Raw genomic sequence first — 22,103 nt, 5'->3', positions numbered from 1 at the left:
TTTCAGTGCGTTTTTATGACCCTAACCCATCTTTAGCTCCTGTGCAGCTGTCAAGGAGGCATAGGATGACTTAACTCATATGTCTTCATCCAGGGTAACGTGTATGGCAACTTTTACTACTAAGACAAATGGTACAAGAGGTGGGAAGAGTTAAGAAAACCATCCTGCTAATTATAACTTAGGGAGAACTAAGTTACGTGGTATTTCCACAATTCATGCTTACTCACTAGAGGAAATGTTCATTTTTCCGAAAAGATCTAATTTTGGCCTTCAAGAGCAATTCCAGTTGTGTCTGAAACTTCCCATGCAGGTCTTATCTATAGTGAATTAATAGTGGACTCAATTTAGTTTTTGGCATCTCCAAACTGGAAGATTTGTATCCAGTTCGATCCAAATGGACCATATTCTATTAAATTTGATTAAATTTGGAACCCTATATATGACCAAATTGACCATAAAGGGATTGTCTAGCATAGAAAGCCAATTTCCAAATACCAAAGGGCATTGCGAGTAAAGAGAGGAGAGAGAACCTCATTTGGGCATTAAATCAGCCGATCTCAGGGAGTTCTGAGACACCATGGGATCAGCCAATTTTTAGGTGACCCTTCCAACAACAAAAAATTGTCAAAAATCACCTTAGTTGATCCCCTTTGCTATTGGTCCAGCTTTAAAAGAACTGAACTTTTGAGAAACATGGTGACACACTCGGGTCCTGGTGCCGGAAGGGGCCTCGGCCACATATGTCACTGGTATAATAAATGGAATATAGTAGGCTTGGGCCGCTGAGACAGATTTTGCATTGGAGACCAGGACCTTCAGGATAAACCTCTGTTCACATCGGTGTTGGAGGCATGACGGAAACTTGAAGGTGGTCCGTCAGGTGCTGTTTTTGTCCATCATGATGGATCTGAGTCTTGTGGATAGAGGCACGAAGCTTGGAGTCTTAGTCTTTACCGATTGGGTGATATGAGATTCCAACTCCTCCATATTCACCTCTCATAATGAGGCAACCTACTGGAGCCATATAAGCACCAAGTCATTGATGACCCGCCTGTTGCTTGTAGCCTCTTCGAAACCTAACAGCATGTCCATGACTGACCGCTAAGCAACGTGTCCGCACTAACAGAGTGAGTGTAACCTTTCATTTACTATGCATTTCAGTGGTGATTTATACTATTTATTAGCGATGCATTACGTTCTATGGCATGCCGATTTATTAAGTTTAGGCATCACTGTAAGAGGCGCCAAAATGTTATATTTTATAGAAGAATAAACTAACTGAAATTTCTATAAAAACCTGTAGAAAAAGCCAAAGAAGCTCCGGCTCCGGCCCCCGCTCCAGAAGCCCCAGCCCCTGCCCCTGCCGTAGAAGAAAAGAAAGAGGAGCCCCCTGCAGATGGTAAATATCCCACCGATCAGTCATAACAATAAACGAATCGTCCTGATGCTGTAAGTAATCCAAAGGATAGGGGCTAACATGCTAATTGCTGGGGTCCAACTGATGGGACCCCACTAATCCTGGGATGGCAGTGCAGCATATGGCAGATCTCCTAGGGTGTCCCTGCTATATGCCGGGTCTTGGTGGGTGTTACTGGTCTACGGCAAGTCTTGAGGGGGGAAGTTCCTGGTATAATGTAGGTCTTGTTGGATGTTCCCTTACTGCATACGGCAGGTTTTGTAGGGTGCTCTCGGTGTACAATGGATTTTGTGTGGGTGTTCCTATTATATGACGAGTCTTGTAAGTTTTTCTTAATATACGCCGGGTCTTTTGGGGGGATGTTTCTGGTATACAGCAAGGCTTTCTGGAGGTAACTGCTATATGTCAGGCCTTGTGGGGTCTTCTTGGTATACTGCGGCCTTGTGGGGTGTTCCCGGTATGAGGTGGGACTTGTTGGTTGCTCCCTCCCAGTATATGTTAGGTCTCGTGGGGTGTTCCCGGTATGCGGCAGGCCTTGTGGGGTGTTCCCGATATGCGGCAGGCCTTGTGCGGTGTTCCCGGTATGCGGCAGGCCTTGTGCGGTGTTCCCAGTATATGGCAGGTCTTGTGGGGTGTTCCCAGTATGCGGTAGGCCTTGTGCGGTGTTCCCGGTATATGGCAGGCCTTGTGCGGTGTTCCCGGTATGCGGCAGGCCTTGTGCGGTGTTCCCGGTATATGGCAGGTCTTGTGGGGTGTTCCCGGTATGCGGCAGGTCTTGTGGGGTGTTCCCAGTATGCGGAAAGCCTTGTGGGGTGTTCCCGGTATACTGGAAGACCTTGTGGGGTGTTCCCGGTCTACGGAAGGCCTTGTGGAGTGTTCGCAGTATACGGAAGGCCTTGTGGGGTTTTCGCGGTATACGGAAGGCCTTGTGGGGTGTACGTGGTATATGCTAATTGCTGGGGTCCAACTGATGGGACCCCACTAATCCTGGGATGGCAGTGCAGCATATGGCAGATCTCCTAGGGTGTCCCTGCTATATGCCGGGTCTTGGTGGGTGTTACTGGTCTACGGCAAGTCTTGAGGGGGGAAGTTCCTGGTATAATGTAGGTCTTGTTGGATGTTCCCTTACTGCATACGGCAGGTTTTGTAGGGTGCTCTCGGTGTACAATGGATTTTGTGTGGGTGTTCCTATTATATGGCGAGTCTTGTAAGGTGTTCTTAATATACGCCGGGTCTTTTGGGGGGATGTTTCTGGTATACAGCAAGGCTTTCTGGAGGTAACTGCTATATGTCAGGCCTTGTGGGGTCTTCTTGGTATACTGCGGCCTTGTGGGGTGTTCCCGGTATGAGGTGGGACTTGTTGGTTGCTCCCTCCCAGTATATGTTAGGTCTCGTGGGGTGTTCCCGGTATGCGGCAGGCCTTGTGGGGTGTTCCCGATATGCGGCAGGCCTTGTGCGGTGTTCCCGGTATGCGGCAGGCCTTGTGCGGTGTTCCCAGTATATGGCAGGTCTTGTGGGGTGTTCCCAGTATGCGGTAGGCCTTGTGCGGTGTTCCCGGTATATGGCAGGCCTTGTGCGGTGTTCCCGGTATGCGGCAGGCCTTGTGCGGTGTTCCCGGTATATGGCAATTCTTGTGGGGTGTTCCCGGTATGCGGCAGGTCTTGTGGGGTGTTCCCAGTATGCGGAAAGCCTTGTGGGGTGTTCCCGGTATACTGGAAGACCTTGTGGGGTGTTCCCGGTCTACGGAAGGCCTTGTGGAGTGTTCGCAGTATACGGAAGGCCTTGTGGGGTTTTCGCGGTATACGGAAGGCCTTGTGGGGTGTACGTGGTATACGGAAGGCCTTGTGGGGTGTTCGCGGTATACGAAAGGCCTTGTGGGGTGTTCGTGGTATACTGGAAGGCCTTGTGGGGTGTTTTGGAACTGTATCCCAAACTTCTGGCTATAGTAGAAAGTTGTCAGACCATGCAGAGCATCGCAGATAGCTGTGTATGGTGCTGTGTGCCAAGGTTGAGCCATGCCACTGCTGGAAGCACCTACAGTGGTACATGATCATCAGAAATAGACCGTGGAGCAGTGGAAGAAGGAGACCTGAGTAATCACTTGTGCGTCATTTTCAAGGGGAAGATAGGGAACCAGGATAATCTGTCGGAAGGAAGCAAACAATGCGGTTACCTGTCTTAAATCAATGCCAAATCAAACCTAGATCAACTTTCACATGACTCTATAAGATAAAGTTCTTCACCAAACATGTCTGAGTTTAGGTGGATGTGGGCCCCCAGGTCTCATAGTCTCAGTGGGCCCCATATCTAAACCATCAGCTTGAGAAGCATGATTACTAAGTCACCACGGTTCCCTGACATCTGCCCAGGTTTGCCGCGTGTGGACGTTGGTCCTGCCAGCAATAAATGTAGGTGTCTTTTCCAGCCACAGATCCATGGTCCGCCTTTTGCTTTAGGACCTTTTCTATGCACCATGTTCATGTTCTTTTGCAATGTCGTAGCTCCGGCTCCGCCAGCACCAGAGGCTCCCAAGGATGAGATCGGGCTGTTCCTGGAGAGACCGGTGGACGGAGAGGTCGCTGTGGGTCAGTGTCCTATTATCGCCGACTATTATGTTATATTTATATAGAAGAAATGGATTTTCATATTATTTTTATTTCCCATTTCAGGTGCTAACCTCAAATTCACAGCAAGGGTTAATGGTGCTAACCTGATGAAGAAACCAGTAGCCAAATGGTTCAAGGGCAAATGGATGGATCTGTCCAGCAAAGTGGGCAAACACCTGCAGATCACTGAGACATACGACCGCAACACTAAGGTAAAGGGGGCTACGGGCTTATAGACCAGGGACAGTCCAAAATAAAGGGGTTCTCATTCTGTATCCCTCATAAAATGGACCTTCTTTTTTTAGAACACTGCTTTGTGCCATTCCTCTACTGCTCTTCCTGGGAATGTCTGAATAAATTGACAACTGGGTGTTACCATTCCCCATTTTTATGGGACGTGTCCCTGTACCATCTGACGCTGTTGAATCAGTGCTGAGAGTGAAGGGACACGACCTATGGACTAAGCAATGGTAACACCCAATTATGTGTTTATTCCTAAATGTTAATGAGGAATAACAGAGAAACGGCACAATTTAGAGTCCTAAGACAAATTGCATTTTAATGACAGGTCAGGAGAGCGGGAAGGTCTATCTTAACTTATTTTTGAACCCCAAAATACATGTATGTCCTCATCGGGGTGCACGAATGTGGAGCAGGCCCAGGAGCTGAGTCCGCTCTGTACAGCCTCTGATCACTGCTGTTTAACCATTTAGATGCTGGTGTTAACCTGTGACATTGGCATTTAAGTGGTTTCATCTGCAAGTGCCTGCTTTAACTGGACCGACCCATCAGGTCACCCAAAAGGCAACTGCTGGGTGCCGATTGGTTGCAATGGCAGCCAGGAGCCAACTAAAGGCCCCAAGTCGCTGGCCCCCCACATTGGTCCTCCATGGGCTGAGCTTCATAAAAGATCATCAACTTCACTACCCACTACTGTATAGCAAGCAATCAAATGATCGGAGGTTCATGTCTCATATGGGGAAGGTAAAAATAAAGTAAGAATTCAAAAATGTTTATAAAAAAATATGTAAATGTTTCAAAAATCCCCCTTTATCCCAATTCAAGAAAAGAGAAAATAAAATAAAAAAACAAACAAATATATTCAGTGCTCTCTTAATATGGGCCCAAAATGGCACAGAAAAAAATTAGAATTTTTTTTTTCCACACCTTAATAATAATAAAAAAAAAAGTTTTGGATCGCCGTGATCGCACTGATGTAAAGAGTCAAACCCCAAAAATCTATGTAAAAACTTTATTTTTTTCACCATTTTACCCTATTTTTTTCTCGTCTCCCAGTTCATTGTATGGTTAAATGAATGGTGTCATCAACACTACAACTTGTCCTGCAAAAAACAAGCCCTCAAAAGTAAAAAAGTTATTGCTCTGTGAGGAAGAAATAAAGGCACAAAAGTTAAAAAAAAAACGGGTCCTGATAGTGTCACAGGGGTTCTCCAGTGATTGGGGTTACTTATCACCCGGACACGCTCGCACCATCACGTGTATTACAGTTTGGCCCCGGCTCAGGTTCGGGGCCTCGGTTACAGGCACAGGACATGATTTAGGATCTTCTGTGACAACTCGAACTGATTGTGGCTGGAAATAGAAGCTGAGAGCCGGACTAATAACCAGTTTTGCATTTTCTGACTGGCACTCGCCGGTCTTATTTATAGCCGGCCATTAGGCTGCAGTCGGCTCATTCACTTCACTATTTTGGTTATATATTCCGGGAACCAAACCATAAGAGTGAACCAAGCAAACCCCCCAGAAATGGTGATGGGGCGCAGCCACCCAGCTCCGGGGCTCGTGGTCAGGACTCCATGCAGGATAAGGGAAAGGCTACTGTACCAAATACTAAGAGATGGAGAGGACCCGGTACTGAATGTGAGGAGACGGAGAGGCCACCGGACCGAACGCGAGGAGACGGAGAGGCCGCCGGACCGAACGCGAGGAGACGGAGAGGCTGCCGGACCGAACGCGAGGAGACGGAGAGGCTGCCGTAACGAACGCGAGGAGACGGAGAGGCTGCCGTAATGAACGCAAGGAGACAGAGAGGCCGCCTTACCGAATGCAAGGAGACAGAGAGGCCACCGTACTGAACGCGAGGAGACGGAGAGGGCGCAGTACTGAACGCGAGATGGAGAGGCCGCCGTACTGAACGCGAGGAGACGGAGAGGCCACCGTACTGAATGCGAGGAGATGGAGAGGCCGCCGTACTGAACGCGAGGAGACGGAGAGGCCACCGTACTGAATGCGAGGAGACGGAGAGGCTGCCGTACTGAACGCGAGGAGATGAAGAGGCCGCCGTACTGAACGCGAGGAGACGGAGAGGCCACCGTACTGAACGCGAGGAGATGGAGAGGCCGCCGTACTGAAAGCGAGGAGACAGAGAGGCCGCCGTACTGAACGCGAGGAGACGGAGAGGCCGCCTTACCGAATGCAAGGAGACAGAGAGGCCACCGTACTGAACGCGAGGAGACGGAGAGGGCACAGTACTGAACGCGAGGAGATGGAGAGGCCGCCGTACTGAACGCGAGGAGACGGAGAGGCCACCGTACTGAACGCGAGGAGACGGAGAGGCCGCCTTACCGAATGCAAGGAGACAGAGAGGCCACCGTACTGAACGCGAGGAGACGGAGAGGGCGCAGTACTGAACGCGAGGAGACGGAGAGGGTGCAGTACTGAACGCGAGGAGATGGAGAGGCCGCCGTACTGAACGCGAGGAGACGGAGAGGGCGCAGTACTGAACGCGAGGAGACGGAGAGGCCGCCGTACTGAACGCGAGGAGACGGAGAGGGCGCAGTACTGAACGCGAGGAGATGGAGAGGCCGCCGTACTGAACGCGAGGAGACGGAGAGGCCACCGTACTGAATGCGAGGAGATGGAGAGGCCGCCGTACTGAACGCGAGGAGACGGAGAGGCCGCCGTACTGAACGCGAGGAGACGAAGAGGCCGCCGTACTGAACGTGAGGAGACGGAGAGGCCGCCGTACTGAACGCGAGGAGACGGAGAGGCCGCCGTACTGAACGCGAGGAGACGGAGAGGCCACCGTACTGAACGCGAGGAGACGGAGAGGCCGCCGTACTGAACGCGAGGAGACGGAGAGGCCGCCGTACTGAACGCGAGGAGACGGAGAGGGCGCAGTACTGAACGCGAGGAGATGGAGAGGCCGCCGTACTGAACGCGAGGAGACGGAGAGGGCGCAGTACTGAACGCGAGGAGATGGAGAGGCCGCCGTACTGAACGCGAGGAGACGGAGAGGCCACCGTACTGAATGCGAGGAGATGGAGAGGCCGCCGTACTGAACGCGAGGAGACGGAGAGGCCGCCGTACTGAACGCGAGGAGACGAAGAGGCCGCCGTACTGAACGCGAGGAGACGGAGAGGCCACCGTACTGAACGCGAGGAGACGGAGAGGCCGCCGTACTGAACGCGAGGAGACGGAGAGGCCGCCGTACTGAACGCGAGGAGACGGAGAGGCCGCCGTACTGAACGCGAGGAGACGAAGAGGCCGCCGTACTGAACGCGAGGAGACGGAGAGGCCGCCGTACTGAACGCGAGGAGATGGAGAGGCCGCCGTACTGAACGCGAGGAGACGGAGAGGCCGCCGTACTGAACGCGAGGAGACGGAGAGGCCACCGTACTGAACGCGAGGAGACGAAGAGGCCGCCGTACTGAACGCGAGGAGACGGAGAGGCCACCGTACTGAACGCGAGGAGATGGAGAGGCCGCCGTACTGAACGCGAGGAGATGGAGAGGCCGCCGTACTGAACGCGAGGAGATGGAGAGGCCGCCGTACTGAACGCGAGGAGATGGAGAGGCCACCGTACTGAACGCGAGGAGATGGAGAAGCCGCCGTACTGAACGCAAGGAGATGGAGAGGCCGCCGTACTGAACGCGAGGAGATGGAGAGGCCGCCGTACTGAACGCGAGGAGATGGAGAGGCCGCCGTACTGAACGCGAGGAGACGGAGAGGCCACCGTACTGAACGCGAGGAGACGAAGAGGCCGCCGTACTGAACGCGAGGAGACGGAGAGGCCGCCGTACTGAACGCGAGGAGACGGAGAGGCCGCCGTACTGAAAGCGAGGAGACGGAGAGGCCGCCGCACTGAAAGCGAGGAGACAGAGAGGCCGCCGTACTGAACGCGAGGAGACGGAGAGGCCACCGTACTGAACGCGAGGAGACGAAGAGGCCGCCGTACTGAACGCGAGGAGACGGAGAGGCCACCGTACTGAACGCGAGGAGACGGAGAGGCCGCCGTACTGAAAGCGAGGAGACGGAGAGGCCGCCGCACTGAAAGCGAGGAGACAGAGAGGCCGCCGTACTGAACGCGAGGAGACGGAGAGGCCGCCTTACCGAATGCAAGGAGACAGAGAGGCCACCGTACTGAACGCGAGGAGACAGAGAGGCCACCGTACTGAACGCGAGGAGACGGAGAGGCCACCGTACTGAACGCGAGGAGATGGAGAGGCCGCCGTACTGAACGCGAGGAGATGGAGAGGCCGCCGTACTGAACGCGAGGAGACGGAGAGGCCGCCGTACTGAATGCGAGGAGATGGAGAGGCCGCCGTACTGAACGCGAGGAGACGGAGAGGCCACCGTACTGAACGCGAGGAGACGAAGAGGCCGCCGTACTGAACGCGAGGAGACGGAGAGGCCACCGTACTGAACGCGAGGAGATGGAGAGGCCGCCGTACTGAACGCGAGGAGATGAAGAGGCCGCCGTACTGAACGCGAGGAGACGGAGAGGCCACCGTACTGAACGCGAGGAGATGGAGAGGCCGCCGTACTGAAAGCGAGGAGACAGAGAGGCCGCCGTACTGAACGCGAGGAGACGGAGAGGCCGCCTTACCGAATGCAAGGAGACAGAGAGGCCACCGTACTGAACGCGAGGAGACGGAGAGGGCACAGTACTGAACGCGAGGAGATGGAGAGGCCGCCGTACTGAACGCGAGGAGACGGAGAGGCCACCGTACTGAACGCGAGGAGACGGAGAGGCCGCCTTACCGAATGCAAGGAGACAGAGAGGCCACCGTACTGAACGCGAGGAGACGGAGAGGGCGCAGTACTGAACGCGAGGAGACGGAGAGGGTGCAGTACTGAACGCGAGGAGATGGAGAGGCCGCCGTACTGAACGCGAGGAGACGGAGAGGGCGCAGTACTGAACGCGAGGAGACGGAGAGGCCGCCGTACTGAACGCGAGGAGACGGAGAGGGCGCAGTACTGAACGCGAGGAGATGGAGAGGCCGCCGTACTGAACGCGAGGAGACGGAGAGGCCACCGTACTGAATGCGAGGAGATGGAGAGGCCGCCGTACTGAACGCGAGGAGACGGAGAGGCCGCCGTACTGAACGCGAGGAGACGAAGAGGCCGCCGTACTGAACGTGAGGAGACGGAGAGGCCGCCGTACTGAACGCGAGGAGACGGAGAGGCCGCCGTACTGAACGCGAGGAGACGGAGAGGCCACCGTACTGAACGCGAGGAGACGGAGAGGCCGCCGTACTGAACGCGAGGAGACGGAGAGGCCGCCGTACTGAACGCGAGGAGACGGAGAGGGCGCAGTACTGAACGCGAGGAGATGGAGAGGCCGCCGTACTGAACGCGAGGAGACGGAGAGGGCGCAGTACTGAACGCGAGGAGATGGAGAGGCCGCCGTACTGAACGCGAGGAGACGGAGAGGCCACCGTACTGAATGCGAGGAGATGGAGAGGCCGCCGTACTGAACGCGAGGAGACGGAGAGGCCGCCGTACTGAACGCGAGGAGACGAAGAGGCCGCCGTACTGAACGCGAGGAGACGGAGAGGCCACCGTACTGAACGCGAGGAGACGGAGAGGCCGCCGTACTGAACGCGAGGAGACGGAGAGGCCGCCGTACTGAACGCGAGGAGACGGAGAGGCCGCCGTACTGAACGCGAGGAGACGAAGAGGCCGCCGTACTGAACGCGAGGAGACGGAGAGGCCGCCGTACTGAACGCGAGGAGATGGAGAGGCCGCCGTACTGAACGCGAGGAGACGGAGAGGCCGCCGTACTGAACGCGAGGAGACGGAGAGGCCACCGTACTGAACGCGAGGAGACGAAGAGGCCGCCGTACTGAACGCGAGGAGACGGAGAGGCCACCGTACTGAACGCGAGGAGATGGAGAGGCCGCCGTACTGAACGCGAGGAGATGGAGAGGCCGCCGTACTGAACGCGAGGAGATGGAGAGGCCGCCGTACTGAACGCGAGGAGATGGAGAGGCCACCGTACTGAACGCGAGGAGATGGAGAAGCCGCCGTACTGAACGCAAGGAGATGGAGAGGCCGCCGTACTGAACGCGAGGAGATGGAGAGGCCGCCGTACTGAACGCGAGGAGATGGAGAGGCCGCCGTACTGAACGCGAGGAGACGGAGAGGCCACCGTACTGAACGCGAGGAGACGAAGAGGCCGCCGTACTGAACGCGAGGAGACGGAGAGGCCGCCGTACTGAACGCGAGGAGACGGAGAGGCCGCCGTACTGAAAGCGAGGAGACGGAGAGGCCGCCGCACTGAAAGCGAGGAGACAGAGAGGCCGCCGTACTGAACGCGAGGAGACGGAGAGGCCACCGTACTGAACGCGAGGAGACGAAGAGGCCGCCGTACTGAACGCGAGGAGACGGAGAGGCCACCGTACTGAACGCGAGGAGACGGAGAGGCCGCCGTACTGAAAGCGAGGAGACGGAGAGGCCGCCGCACTGAAAGCGAGGAGACAGAGAGGCCGCCGTACTGAACGCGAGGAGACGGAGAGGCCGCCTTACCGAATGCAAGGAGACAGAGAGGCCACCGTACTGAACGCGAGGAGACAGAGAGGCCACCGTACTGAACGCGAGGAGACGGAGAGGCCACCGTACTGAACGCGAGGAGATGGAGAGGCCGCCGTACTGAACGCGAGGAGATGGAGAGGCCGCCGTACTGAACGCGAGGAGACGGAGAGGCCGCCGTACTGAATGCGAGGAGATGGAGAGGCCGCCGTACTGAACGCGAGGAGACGGAGAGGCCACCGTACTGAACGCGAGGAGACGAAGAGGCCGCCGTACTGAACGCGAGGAGACGGAGAGGCCACCGTACTGAACGCGAGGAGATGGAGAGGCCGCCGTACTGAACGCGAGGAGACGGAGAGGCCACCGTACTGAACGCGAGGAGATGGAGAGGCCGCCGTACTGAACGCGAGGAGATGGAGAGGCCACCGTACTGAACGCGAGGAGATGGAGAGGCCGCCGTACTGAACGCGAGGAGATGGAGAGGCCACCGTACTGAACGCGAGGAGATGGAGAGGCCGCCGTACTGAACGCGAGGAGATGGAGAGGCCGCCGTACTGAACGCGAGGAGACGGAGAGGTGGCCGTACTGAACGCGAGGAGACGGAGAGGTGGCGATACCGATGGCGAGGAGACGGACTGCTCAGCTTTGTGTGTGCTTCTGCAGTTTTTGTCAGACATGCAGCCAGTTTTCCGGTGCAGAAGCCTCTTTTATAATGGCTGCTATAGGAGTCAGGCTTGTTGTTCCCACACAGGAGACACAATGCAGGGAGCTAACACTTTCCTGAAGCCTCTATCACACGGCTCCCACTAACACCACACAGGCCGGGCCCCGACAGCCAGACCCCGCTCCCTGGGAGTCAGAACTCTCTTATGCAAAGCAACCAATCAGAGCTCAGCTGTCACTTTACCTCAGCAGTGTGAGGGATGCCTGCGGCCACCATTTCCTTCCTGCGGTCGGTCGTTGTTTCTCCGCGGAGGACGGCAGTGATGTGTGAGCACAACATGGCGGCTTGTGATAGTGCAGGCGACGTACACATGGGGTCAGTCACAGACACGACGGCTCTGCGGGGCAATGGCCGCTCCTTCCCGCTCCAGTAATAAGCTGTCTGATGCCAGTGTCTGGGTTGAGACAGAAGGAGCTTCAGGTCAGGTGACATTCTCAGGTCAGGTGACATTCTCAGGTCAGGTGACATTCTCAGGCCAGGTGACATTCTCAGGCCAGGTGACATTCTCAGGTCAGGTGACATTCTCCGGTCATGTGACTGGCAGCAGAGGAACAGGACACAGGCGGGTGGGATGCTGGTACATCGGTATCAATGGGAAACATGTAATGCTTCAATTTACCCTATGGTGGCGCTGCAGGGAAATGAGAGACTTTGCAGTGGAAAAACATGGCTTCTTTTCTCCAAAAATCGCACATTACCTGTCCACAGTTGATATAGGCCGTATTCACATTTGCAGAGTTGAGATGCAATACCAGACACAACCCATGGGCAGGGGAGGCGCTGTTTTTTTTTTTTTTGGACAACAGCAGCCATGTTTTCTACTTCAGGACAACCCCTTTAAAGAAATCTCTTCACCCTTCATGGCGAGCGCCGCAGACATAATTGTAGACAGATCTCCCGTCACCGCGTCTCTCTGCTCCATTTGCTTTCAGATTTACACTTTTGAGATCCAAATCATCAAGGCCAAGACCACGTACGCCGGAGGATACCGCTGCGAGGTCTCCAGCAAAGACAAGTTTGACAGCTGCAACTTTAACCTAAATGTGATCGGTAAATGGTTTTCAATTGAAGTCAGTTTTCTGGTATTTTATTATTCTGTCTCCCCTCCATGAGTTCTGTGCAGCTGCAGAGGAAACCTCAAAGCAACAACTTACTGATCCCACGCCACTTGTCTTCCAGCAGTGCCCAGGTCCTAAAAAGTCTCTGTGCTTCCTCTTCTGGCAGGACTGGCATGTAACCACTGCAGCTAATCACTAGCCGCAGTGGTGACCAACATGTCACTGTTGTGACCCATGAGTGGCTGCAACAGTCACATAGATATATGACTGCAACAACTCTGTATATACTGTTTTGGCTGCATGGACATGCGACCACTGCAGCCAGTCACTGACTGCAGTGGTCACATGCCCCTCTATCTGGAAGAGGAAGCACAGATATCACAGGAGCCTAAGATGAGCAGTGGGATCAGTAATGTGGGTATGATATATTTTAATCGTACCATGTTATCCGGAGGGACGCCACCGGAAACTGAAAATATTTCCCTACTGCTCGGGAGCTTTTCACATTCATTGAGATTTTATTTTCTGTGTTTTTTCCATCCAGAGGTCAGCAATGCCGGAGACATTGATATTCGCTCTGCATTCAAACGCACGTAAGTATCTACGGTATATCAAGTAACATTCATTAAAGGGAACCTGTCAGGACATGATTACATGTGTTGGTAGTGGTAGGTTACTTGCCCTATCGTTTTGGAGAGATCTGATGTGTCATACAGGAGTGCTATATAGTAGAAATTATATGCAAATTAGGCTGTAAGTGCACTGGGGGCGTGTCAATGCACTCGGGAGAAGTCTTCTACGTGGAATGTAACGCCCCCAGTGCACTTCCAGCTTGATTGGCTACGGCTGAATTACACAAACTCTTGTCTGTTGTTGCAGCTCATGTCATTCACGCCCGTGGAGATGAGCCGCAGTACCAGACGTCACGTTAGCTCTGTGTATGGGTGGTTTTGCTTCAGTTACTGCAGACACCTTCATTCCTGATGGTTAAACCTCCACCGAGCATAAATTATTAGCCTATCTTAAAGAGTGACCATCATTTTAATTTTTTTTTACATAAATCAATAGTACATGTGAAAATAAGAAACATAATATATCAGAGAAATCTGCTTCGTTCTCCTCCAGGACTGAGCTTTCACTCTCAGTTCAACTGTAAATTAATTGTGTCTTCAGTGAATACAGACTTTTCACATTACTGCGATAGATGACAGTTGGTGTTTATAAAGTTCTATAGAGATCTGTAACTGTAGTTTCAGGAGAACATGCAGGAGAAAGTCTGTCACCTCTAGCTCCTCCCTTCTCTGTCTGTCACCTCTAGCTCCTCCCTCTATCTGTCACCTCTAGCTCCTCCCTTCTCTGTCTGTCACCTCTAGCTCCTCCCTTCTCTGTCTGTGTCACCTCTAGCTCCTCCCTTCTCTGTCTGTGTCACCTCTAGCTCCTCCCTCCTCTGTCTGTGTCACCTCTAGCTCCTCCCTCCTGTGTCTTACTCTAGCTCCTTCCTCCTCTGCTTGTGTCTGTCCCTAGCTCCTCCCTCCTCTGTCTGTGTCACATCTAGCTCCTCCTTCCTCTGTCTGACAGAAGCTCCTCTCTCCTTTTGTCTGATTCCAGCTCCTCCCTCCTCTGCCTGTGTCTGACTAGCTCCTCCCTCCTCTGTCTGTGTCTAACTCTAGCTCCTCCCTCCTCTGTCTATGTCTAACTCTAGCTCCTCCCTCCTCTGCCTGTGTCTGATTCTAGCTCCTCCCTCCTCTGTCTGTGTCTGACTCTAGCTCCTCCCTCCTCTGTCTACATCTGACTCTAGCTCCTCCCTCCTCTGTCTGGGTCTAACTCTAGATCCTCCCTCCTCTGCCTGTGTCTGATTCTATCTCCTCCCTCCTCTGTCTGTGTCTGACTCTAGCTCCTCCCTCCTCTGTCTGTGTCTGACTCTAGCTCCTCCCTCCTGTCTGTGTCTGACTCTAGCTCCTCCCACCTCTGTCTGTGTCTGACTCTAGCTCCTCCCTCCTCTGTCTGTGTCTGACACTAGCTCCTCCCTCCTCTGCCTGTGTCTGACTCTAGCTCCTTCCTCCTCTGTCTGTGTCTGACTCTAGATCCTCCCTCCTCTGTCTGTGTCTGACTCTAGCTCCTCCCTCCTCTGTCTGTGTCTGACTCTAGCTCCTCCCTCCTCTGTCTGTGTCTGACTCTAGCTCCTCCCTCCTCTGTCTGTGTCTGACTGTAGCTCCTCCGTCCTCTGTCTGTGTCTGACTCTAGCTCCTCCCTCCTCTGTCTGTGTCTGTGTCTAGCTCCTCCCTCTGCTGTCTCTAGCTCCTCCCTCCTCTGTCTGTGTCTGACTCTAGCTCCTCCGTCCTCTGTCTGTGTCTGTCTCTAGCTCCTCCCTCCTCTGTCTGTGTCTGACTCTAGCTCCTCCCTCCTCTCTCTGTCTGACTCTAGCTCCTCCCTCCTCTGTCTGTGTCTGACTCTAGCTCCTCCCTCCTCTGTCTGTGTCTGACTCTAGCTCCTCCCTCCTCTGTCTGTGTCTGACACTAGCTCCTCCCTCCTCTGTCTGTGTCTGACTCTAGCTCCTCCCTCCTCTGTCTGTGTCTGACTCTAGCTCCTCCCTCCTCTGTCTGTGTCTGACTCTAGCTCCTCCCTCCTCTGTCTGTGTCTGACTCTAGCTCCTCCCTCCTCTGTCTGTGTCTGTCTCTAGCTCCTCCCTCCTCTCTCTGTGTCTGACTCTAGCTCCTTCCTCCTCTGTCTGTGTCTGACTCTAGCTCCTCCCTCCTCTCTCTGTCTGACTCTAGCTCCTCCCTCCTCTGTCTGTGTCTGACTCTAGCTCCTCCCTCCTCTGTCTGTGTCTGACTCTAGCTCCTCCCTCCTCTCTCTGTGTCTGACTCTAGCTCCTCCCTCCTCTCTGTGTCTGACTCTAGCTCCTCCCTCCTCTCTGTGTCTGACTCTAGCTCCTCCCTCCTCTGTCTGTGTCTGACTCTAGCTCCTCCCTCCTCTGTCTGTGTCTGACTCTAGCTCCTCCCTCCTCTGTCTGTGTCTGACTCTAGCTCCTCCCTCCTCTGTCTGTGTCTGACTCTAGCTCCTCCCTCCTCTGTCTGTGTCTGACTCCAGCTCCTCCCTCCTCTGCCTGTGTCTGACTCTAGCTCCTCCCTCCTCTGTGTCTGACACTAGCTCCTCCCTCCTCTGTCTGTGTCTGTCTCTAGCTCCTCCCTCCTCAGTCTATGTCTGCCTCTAGCTCCTTCCTCCTCTGCCTGTTTCTGTTTCTAGCTCCTCCCTCCACTGTCTGACTCTAGCTCCTCCCTCCTCTGTCTGTGTCTGACTCTAGCTCCTCCCTCCTCTGACTGTGTCTGACTCTAGCTCCTCCCTCCTCTGTCTGTCGGTCTCTAGCTCCTCCCTCCTCTGTCTCTAGCTCCTCCCTCCTCTGTCTGTGTCTGTCTCTAGCTCCTCCCTCCTCTGTCTGTGTCTGACTCTAGCTCCTCTCTCCTCTGTCTGTGTCTGACTCTAGCTCCTCTCTCCTCTGTCTGTGTCTGACTCTAGCTCCTCCCTCCTCTGTCTGTGTCTGACTCTAGCTCCTCCCTCCTCTGTCTGTGTCTGACTCTAGCTCCTCCCTCCTCTGTCTATGTCTGTGTCTAGCTCCTCCCTCTGCTGTCTCTAGCTCCTCCCTCCTCTGTCTGTGTCTGTCTCTAGCTCCTCCCTCCTCTGTCTGTGTCTGACTCTAGCTCCTCCCTCCTCTGTCTGTGTCTGACTCTAGCTCCTCCCTCCTCTGTCTGTCGGTCTCTAGCTCCTCCCTCCTCTGTCTGTGTCTGTCTCTAGCTCCTCCCTCCTCTGTCTGTGTCTGTCTCTAGCTCCTCCCTCCTCTGTCTGTGTCTGACTCTAGCTCCTCTCTCCTCTGTCTGTGTCTGACTCTAGCTCCTCCCTCCTCTGTCTGTGTCTGACTCTAGCTCCTCCCTCCTCTGTCTGTGTCTGACTCTAGCTCCTCCCTCCTCTGTCTATGTCTGTGTCTAGCTCCTCCCTCTGCTGTCTCTAGCTCCTCCCTCCTCTGTCTGTGTCTGTCTCTAGCTCCTCCCTCCTCTGTCTGTGTCTGACTCTAGCTCCTCCCTTCTCTGTCTGTGTCTGACTCTAGCTCCTCCCTCCTCTCTCTGTGTCTGACTCTAGCTTCTCCCTCCTCTGTCTGTGTCTGACTCTAGCTCCTCCCTCCTCTGTCTGTGTCTGACTCTAGCTCCTCCCTCCTCTATCTGTGTCTGACTCTAGCTCCTCCCTCCTCTCTCTGTGTCTGACTCTAGCTCCTCCCTCCTCTGTCTGTGTCTGACTCTAGCTCCTCCCTCCTCTCTCTGTGTCTGACTCTAGCTCCTTCCTCCTCTGTCTGTGTCTGACTCTAGCTCCTCCCTCCTCTGTCTGTGTCTGACTCTAGCTCCTCCCTCCTCTCTCTGTGTCTGACTCTAGCTCCTCCCTCCTCTGTCTGTGTCTGACTCTAGCTCCTCCCTCCTCTCTGTGTCTGACTCTAGCTCCTTCCTCCTCTGTCTGTGTCTGACTCTAGCTCCTCCCTCCTCTGTCTGTGTCTGTCTCTAGCTCCTCCCTTCTCTGTCTGTGTCTGACTCTAGCTCCTCCCTCCTCTGTCTGTCGGTCTCTAGCTCCTCCCTCCTCTGTCTGTGTCTGTCTCTAGCTCCTCCCTCCTCTGTCTGTGTCTGTCTCTAGCTCCTCCCTTCTCTGTCTGTGTCTGTCTCTAGCTCCTCCCTCCTCTGTCTGTGTCTGACTCTAGCTCCTCTCTCCTCTGTCTGTGTCTGACTCTAGCTCCTCCCTCCTCTGTCTGTGTCTGACTCTAGCTCCTCCCTCCTCTGTCTATGTCTGTGTCTAGCTCCTCCCTCTGCTGTCTCTAGCTCCTCCCTCCTCTGTCTGTGTCTGTCTCTAGCTCCTCCCTCCTCTGTCTGTGTCTGACTCTAGCTCCTCCCTTCTCTGTCTGTGTCTGACTCTAGCTCCTCCCTCCTCTCTCTGTGTCTGACTCTAGATCCTCCCTCCTCTGTCTGTGTCTGTGACGCGCCCCCTGGGACATATTCCTTTTTGAGGGGAATACCCGGCACTGGATCAGATGGGGGGTTGTAGTCTCCGAGCGGCTGTGACCCGGTCCCGTGCCCAGGGCGTCAAGCTCAGGGTTATGTGGCAGTCTTTACTGATGTTATTAAAGTTCGTTGTGTCGACTACGCCACCCGTTGTGATGCGGTCACTGTGGCCGCCGCTGCAGCAGGGTCCGCTGAGGCTGATGGTGGATGCGCAGCTTGGTGGGATAACCCCCAACGGGAGGGGTATAGCCTCAGAGGGGACAGGCGCAGAGGATGGGGGTTGTGGTGGTGCGGTGCAGCCGGTAATGATGACAGACTCGGGTAGTGCAGTTAAGGGTCTTTACTTACTGCAGATGTTCCTGGTCACTCTGGCTCCAAGTGACCTCCCGAGCCGTGCTGCGTCCACCAGGTCCTGGATCCGGCCAACCCCCAAACAAGTCCGGAGCGTGGCCCTGAGCTCTCCCTCTGTCCTTACTTCAGCCGTCCCCACCAGTGATTCACCTAAGTCCAGCTCCCTCGGGCCTTCTGTTGGGCAACCTTTGGCCTTAGGTTCCCTGACCCTTCCTGTGGTGTGCCTTCAGGGTGAATGTAGTGGGTGACCGTGACAGACACTGCCCACGGTCTCCGGTCTCTGGCTGGGGAATGTCTTTGCCCCCACCAGCTTGGGTTCCGGTACCCTCTTGCTGACTCCTCACCCGGTGTTCTTATTTGGGTTCTTGGGTCCCTTCTTTGTCCCCCTCTGGGTCTTTCTTCACTCCACTCTCTCTCTCTCCAGGGCTGCTGTTTCCTGCTCTCTGCATCTGACTTGTCCTCTGCAGCTGACTGACCCTGATTCTAAGTTGGTGCCCTCCTTATATATCCCTCTATGTGTGAGCTCAGGTGACCAGCACCCAATGAGCTCCTACCACTACCCAGACTGCTCCCCCTATCTGCCCCTACACTACATGGGATGTTCCTCCCCCCTCCCACTCCAGCCAGGAACAGGCTCGGTCGCACCTGCACATTTCTAAGTGGGAGTGCCGTCGGCCTGCTCCTCTGGAATGGGATGTATGTAGTGCATGCAGTCTATCTGAGCTCAGTTCCACACTCCATCCTTACCCGGGAGTGGAATATCACACCTCTGGGTTGAGGTGCAATACTCCTGTAGCAGCCGAATCCTCAGGGTGCTACATCTGACTTTAGCTCCTCCCTCCTCTGTCTGTGTCTGACTCTAGCTCCTCCCTCCTCTGTCTGTGTCTGACTCTAGCTCCTCCCTCCTCTCTCTGTGTCTGACTCTAGCTCCTCCCTCTGCAGTCTCTAGCTCCTCCCTCCTCTGTCTGTGTCTGACTCTAGCTTCTCCCTCCTCTGTCTGTGTCTGACTCTAGCTCCTCCCTCCTCTCTCTGTGTCTGACTCTAGCTCCTCCCTCTGCAGTCTCTAGCTCCTCCCTCCTCTGTCTGTGTCTGACTCTAGCTTCTCCCTCCTCTGTCTGTGTCTGACTCTAGCTCCTCCCTCCTCTGTCTGTGTCTGACTCTAGCTCCTCCCTCCTCTGTCTGTGTCTGACTCTAGCTCCTCCCTCCTCTGTCTGTGTCTGACTCTAGCTCCTCTCTCCTTTCTCTGTGTCTGACTCTAGCTCCTCCCTCTGCAGTCTCTAGCTCCTCCCTCCTCTGTCTGTGTCTGACTCTAGCTCCTCCCTCCTCTGTCTGTGTCTGACTCTAGCTCCTCTCTCCTTTCTCTGTGTCTGACTCTAGCTCCTCCCTTTGCAGTCTCTAGCTCCTCCCTCCTCTGTCTGTGTCTGACTCTAGCTCCTCCCTCCTGTCTGTGTCTGACTCTAGCTCCTCCCTCCTCTGTCTGTGTCTGACTCTAGCTCCTCCCTCCTCTGTCTGTGTCTGACTCTAGCTCCTCCCTCCTCTGTCTGTGTCTGACTCTAGATCCTCCCTCCTCTGTCTGTGTCTGACTCTAGATCCTCCCTCCTCTGTCTGTGTCTGTCTCTAGCTCCTCCCTCCTCTGTCTGTGTCTGTCTCTAGCTCCTCCCTCCTCTGTCTGTGTCTGACTCTAGCTCCTCCCTCCTCTGTCTGTGTCTGACTCTAGCTCCTCCCTCCTCTGTCTGTGTCTGACTCTAGCTCCTCCCTCCTCTGTCTGTGTCTGACTCTAGCTCCTCCCTCCTCTGTCTGTGTCTGACTCTAGCTCCTCCCTCCTCTGTCTGTGTCTGACTCTAGCTCCTCCCTCCTCTGTCTGTGTCTGACTCTAGCTCCTCCCTCCTCTGTCTGTGTCTGACTCTAGCTCCTCCCTCCTCTCTCTGTGTCTGACTCTAGCTCCTCCCTCCTCTCTCTGTGTCTGACTCTAGCTCCTCCCTCTGTCTGTGTCTGACTCTAGCTCCTCCCTCTGTCTGTGTCTGACTCTAGCTCCTCCCTCTGTCTGTGTCTGACTCTAGCTCCTCCCTCTGTCTGTGTCTGACTCTAGCTCCTCCCTCTGTCTGTGTCTGACTCTAGCTCCTCCCTCCTCTGTCTGTGTCTGACTCTAGCTCCTCCCTCCTCTGTCTGTGTCTGACTCTAGCTCCTCCCTCTGTCTGTGTCTGACTCTAGCTCCTCCCTCCTCTCTCTGTGTCTGACTCTAGCTCCTCCCTCCTCTGTCTGTGTCTGACTCTAGCTCCTCCCTCTGTCTGTGTCTGACTCTAGCTCCTCCCTCCTCTGTCTGTGTCTGACTCTAGCTCCTCCCTCCTCTGTCTGTGTCTGACTCTAGCTCCTCTCTCCTTTCTGTGTCTGACTCTAGCTCCTCCCTCCTCTGTCTGTGTCTGACTCTAGCTCCTCCCTCCTCTGTCTGTGTCTGACTCTAGCTCCTCCCTCCTTTGTCTGTGTCTGTCTCTAGCTCCTCCCTCCTCAGTCTATGTCTGCCTCTAGCTCCTCCCTCCTCTGCCTGTTTCTGTTTCTAGCTCCTCCCTCCTCTGTCTGTCTGTCTCTAGCTCCTCTCTCCACTGTCTCTAGCTCCTCCCTCCTCAGTCTATGTCTGCCTCTAGCTCCTCCCTCCTCTGCCAGTTTCTGTTTCTAGCTCCTCCCTCCTCTGTCTGTCTGTCTCTAGCTCCTCCCTCCGCTGTCTTTAGCTCCTCCCTCCTCTGTCTGTGTCTGACTCTAGCTCCTCCCTCCTCTGTCTGGGTCTGACTCTAGCTCCTCCCTCCTCTGTCTGTGTCTGACTCTAGCTCCTCCCTCCGCTGTCTCTAGCTCCTCCCTCTTCTGTCTGTCCTCTCTCCTCTCTCTAGCTCCTCCCTCCTTCATAGAATTTTAGAAGCACCAACTGTCATCTCAGTAATGGGAAAATCTCTCTTCATTTATATCAGATTTTACCCATGAAATAAGAATGATCAGTCCCAGGGTAAAAAGCAGCAGATTTCTCTGATAAGAAAATAAGAAATTTTCTAAAAGATCTTGTGTATTATTGATTAATGTAACAACAATTAAATGAACTGTTACCCTTTAAGGATATTTTAAAAAAAAATGAATTAGTTAATTGGTAATGAATTATAAATCATGAATATTTTAATGTTTAGGTCAAGCAGAAAGTTTCTCAAAGTAGGAAAAGTTGATTGCGTAATTATTAATGAAAAGATAATTGTCTTGTAACATTGTTCGATCTGATTTGGGTTGAAGTGTTAAATTAGTGAATAGATTAACTAAACTTTATCTAAACTCCCAGGAGCATAGTAGGACCAGGAAGCCGGAGGATATCCATAGCCAGGTAGCTAAAGCTTTGCTCCAGCAATTTACATCCCAATGACCGTCTTCCTAATAGGACAGTTGCTAGCTCTTATGTCATCTGCTCTTACTTTAAAGGGTTATTCTCACAATTTAATCTCTTAGCCATCAGATAGGAGATAATTTATTAATTGCTGGGGGCCCGACCGCCAGAATCCCACAGATTTGTGCGGGTTTTGATGTAGATTTTTCTGCAGCTTTCACCTTTTTTCTCCCTGGTTTCAGATCGGACCATAGGTCAATTTCCAGTGCAGATTTTTTTTTTACGCAGTCTATCCATGAGATTTCTTTAAATCTCATCCACATTGCTGGTTACTGTAATAATCAGCAAATTCTCTGTACACCACTTTGTGAAGGAAAATCTGCAGTGTATCTGCCCTGTGTGACCCTCTAAGCCAGGGACGTCAAACTCAAATACACAGAGGGCCAAAATTAAAAACTTGGACAAAGTTGCGGGCCAACCTTGATATTTATTAAAATATATGCGCCCCATATAGTCCTCCATACAATATAATGGGCCCCACAATGCTTTTCATACAGAATAATGAGCCGCATATTGTCCTCCATACAGAATAGCTGGCCCCATATAGTCCTGCATACAGTATAATGGGCCCAACATAGTCCTCCATACAGAATAATGGGACCTCATAGTCCTCCATACAGAATAATGGGCCCCACATAGTCGTCCATACAGTATAATGACCCCACATAGTCCTCCATACAGAATAATGGGCCCCACATAGTCCTCCATACAGAATAATG

At 53.7% G+C, this 22,103-nt stretch overlaps 1 protein-coding gene across 1 annotated transcript in view; it reads left to right on the top strand.

Annotated features, from left to right (window-relative positions):
* Positions 1–22,103, top strand: part of MYBPC3 (myosin binding protein C3) — a 164,693-nt gene that overhangs the window by 8,620 nt on the left and 133,970 nt on the right. The window contains exons 2-6 of the mRNA XM_073658952.1: positions 1,304–1,399; positions 3,919–4,002; positions 4,087–4,235; positions 12,454–12,571; positions 13,124–13,172. Of these exons, the coding sequence (XP_073515053.1) occupies positions 1,304–1,399; positions 3,919–4,002; positions 4,087–4,235; positions 12,454–12,571; positions 13,124–13,172 (496 nt within the window). The remainder of the gene's footprint in view (positions 1–1,303; positions 1,400–3,918; positions 4,003–4,086; positions 4,236–12,453; positions 12,572–13,123; positions 13,173–22,103) is intronic.

Source organism: Phyllobates terribilis, unplaced genomic scaffold, assembly GCF_046119375.1.
Source record: "Phyllobates terribilis strain yellow unplaced genomic scaffold, ASM4611937v1 Scaffold_13__5_contigs__length_258822181, whole genome shotgun sequence".
NCBI classification, from domain to species: Eukaryota; Metazoa; Chordata; class Amphibia; order Anura; family Dendrobatidae; genus Phyllobates; species Phyllobates terribilis.
The sequence above is the reverse complement of the archived record's forward strand: the minus strand, read 5'-3'. Positions and strand labels throughout refer to the sequence as shown.